The 2,290-nt window shown below is 46.2% G+C and overlaps 1 protein-coding gene across 1 annotated transcript; it reads left to right on the top strand.

Moving 5' to 3' along the window:
- The first annotated feature begins 979 nt into the window (after positions 1-979).
- On the top strand, positions 980-1,957 carry LOC125315233. Its single transcript, XM_048279674.1, has one exon. It carries the CDS (start codon positions 980-982, stop codon positions 1,955-1,957), a length of 978 nt encoding a protein of 325 aa, XP_048135631.1.
- Positions 1,958-2,290: the final 333 nt, after the last annotated feature.

Here is a 2,290-nt window from a genome sequence, read left to right on the forward strand (position 1 = left end):
GGTGCACGAGATATTAGCATAGGATGACGAGTGCGACAGGTTAAAGATCCGGTCGGATTGAGTGTAGCAAGATCCCACACACGGCTTGCACTGGGTCCACGTGAGAGGGCTGCCGGTGTTGAAAATGAGAGTGAGGTCCTTTCTTGGTGTGCCGAGTCCAATCGTCACTAAGTAGTTGCCACTGCCGACGGTGATGCCGGACTTCGCTAGAAGACGGGCCGCCGCCGAAGCTTTTAGGACGTGGCTGCTGTTGGAGGATTGGGACCGAATCCACCTGACCCTTGATTCATCTTGGAGCAGGATTTTGGTGTGATTTAGAGGACGGGGGCCTTGTACAAGCTGAGAGCATGGGCCATGCTTGTGAATTACCTCCAAGGTTGACTTCCGGTTGCCAACTAAAAGCATGTCATATGATAGTAAGAGATTAGGTGAAATATTAGTTGGTATTCCACTAGTATAAAAAAAAAACAAATAGAATCTTCCATTTTCCATTCAACAAAGACTTCGTTTTGGTTTGGTCAATCTCTTAAACATGTATTCCCACTTTCTCCTTTCATTTCTTTTAATTATTTTGTCATTTTCTATCAACATTATCCAATTACAATTATGACCACCATCCGATGTAGAACGGTTGGCGTGCGATTATTTAGAATTACGTGGTCGTCAGAATCGCCGGAAATAATCTTAGCATTTCGAAATTCATCCGGATAAGTTTTTCGACAGTTTTCTGTTTTAGGAAATTCCTAATTATCTTTAATTTTAAATATTTTGTTTGATTAGATTAGATTCAGTTTATTTGATGTTATCTTTACTTATTCGGTTTCCAATAGGAGTCCTATCACTATATAGGACGTCCGTCTCTGTAATTGATGGTATCGGAGTATCATTGAATAAGAATTTCGAGTTTTGGAATCGTTTGTTCCAAGCTTTTGTTTTCTTGCTGCGTCATTTGGTATCGGAGCAGGCATCTCCTGTGACGATGGTCAATAACGCGAACGTTAATCTCCCCGTTGCTAAGGGCCGTGAAAGCGAGCCTATTACACGGGCTGAGTTCACCCGGTTTGTGGATCAAACCGATCGTAGGTTTCAAGAAATCCTTGAAGCCATACAGCGTTTATCCACAAACCCCGCACCCGGCGTTCTTCCGGCCGATCGACTTCCCGTCGGTCGTGATCCTGAAGTTGTTGTGGATCGTGGGGCCAATATCCGACATAGACGGGTAGACTATGTCGAAGACTCTGAAGACGAAGACGAGGAAGATTTCCTAGACGAGCCTATTCGAAGAGGACGGCGGAATGATCGTGTCCATGGAAGTCGGCGCTATGGAGGACATCGGCGGGATCCGGAGCAATATCGGTTAAAGGTAGATCTACCAACCTTTAACGGGAATTTGAATATCGAAGATTTCCTGGATTGGTTGTGGGAAGTTGAAAAATTTTTTGACGCCATGGAGATTGAAGAGGATCGACAAGTTAAGTTAGTTGCGTACAAACCGAAGGGTGGTGCCTCGGCTTGGTGGGAGCAAACGCAATTAACCCGACGTCGACAAGGAAAGGCTCCCGTCCGAACGTGGAATCGCATGAAGCAGATGCTGAAGTCCCGGATCCTCCCTACCGATTATGAGCAGCTGTTGTTCCGGGAATTTCAGAATTGCAAGCAGACGAACCGAACAGTCCAAGCCTATACGGAAGAGTTCCTCCGACTTTCCGCCCGCAATAACCTAGCTGAATCGGAAGCGCAACAAACCGCTAGGTACATAAACGGCTTGCGATTGAATATTCAAGATCGTGTTTCTTTGCATCGTGTATTTTCTGTTGAAGATGCCCAGGAGATGGCGCGAAAAATTGAGATACAATTGGAGAGGACTAGCCCTAGTATTCGTGGAAGCAATTATTCTGGTTGTGGATCTTTCGGAAAAGGGAAACAGATCGATGCTTCAGGTTCCTCAACTCAGTAAACCGGTGATACGAACCGAGCGCTAGGAGGTGTTGCTGGAATACCTAAGGAACCAGTCGCGGCAAGTAACCGTGCTCCAAACGTCCGTAATCCTTATGCCAAGCCGCAACCGATCGGGTGCTATAAGTGTAACGAATTGGGCCATCGTTCGAGCGATTGTCCCCGTCGGAGAATGGCCAATATCGTTGAGCATGAAGAGGAGGAGCATGAGGAAGATTGGGTGGACGAAGAAGAAGTGGAAGATGAGGTGGGCGAGCAAGTGAATTGTGTTGTTCGTCATTTATTACTTGCTCCACGGATAGAAGACACCCAAAGAAATCAGCTTTTCCGTGCT

Source organism: Rhodamnia argentea, chromosome 5 (genome assembly GCF_020921035.1).
Source record: "Rhodamnia argentea isolate NSW1041297 chromosome 5, ASM2092103v1, whole genome shotgun sequence".
NCBI classification, from domain to species: Eukaryota; Viridiplantae; Streptophyta; class Magnoliopsida; order Myrtales; family Myrtaceae; genus Rhodamnia; species Rhodamnia argentea.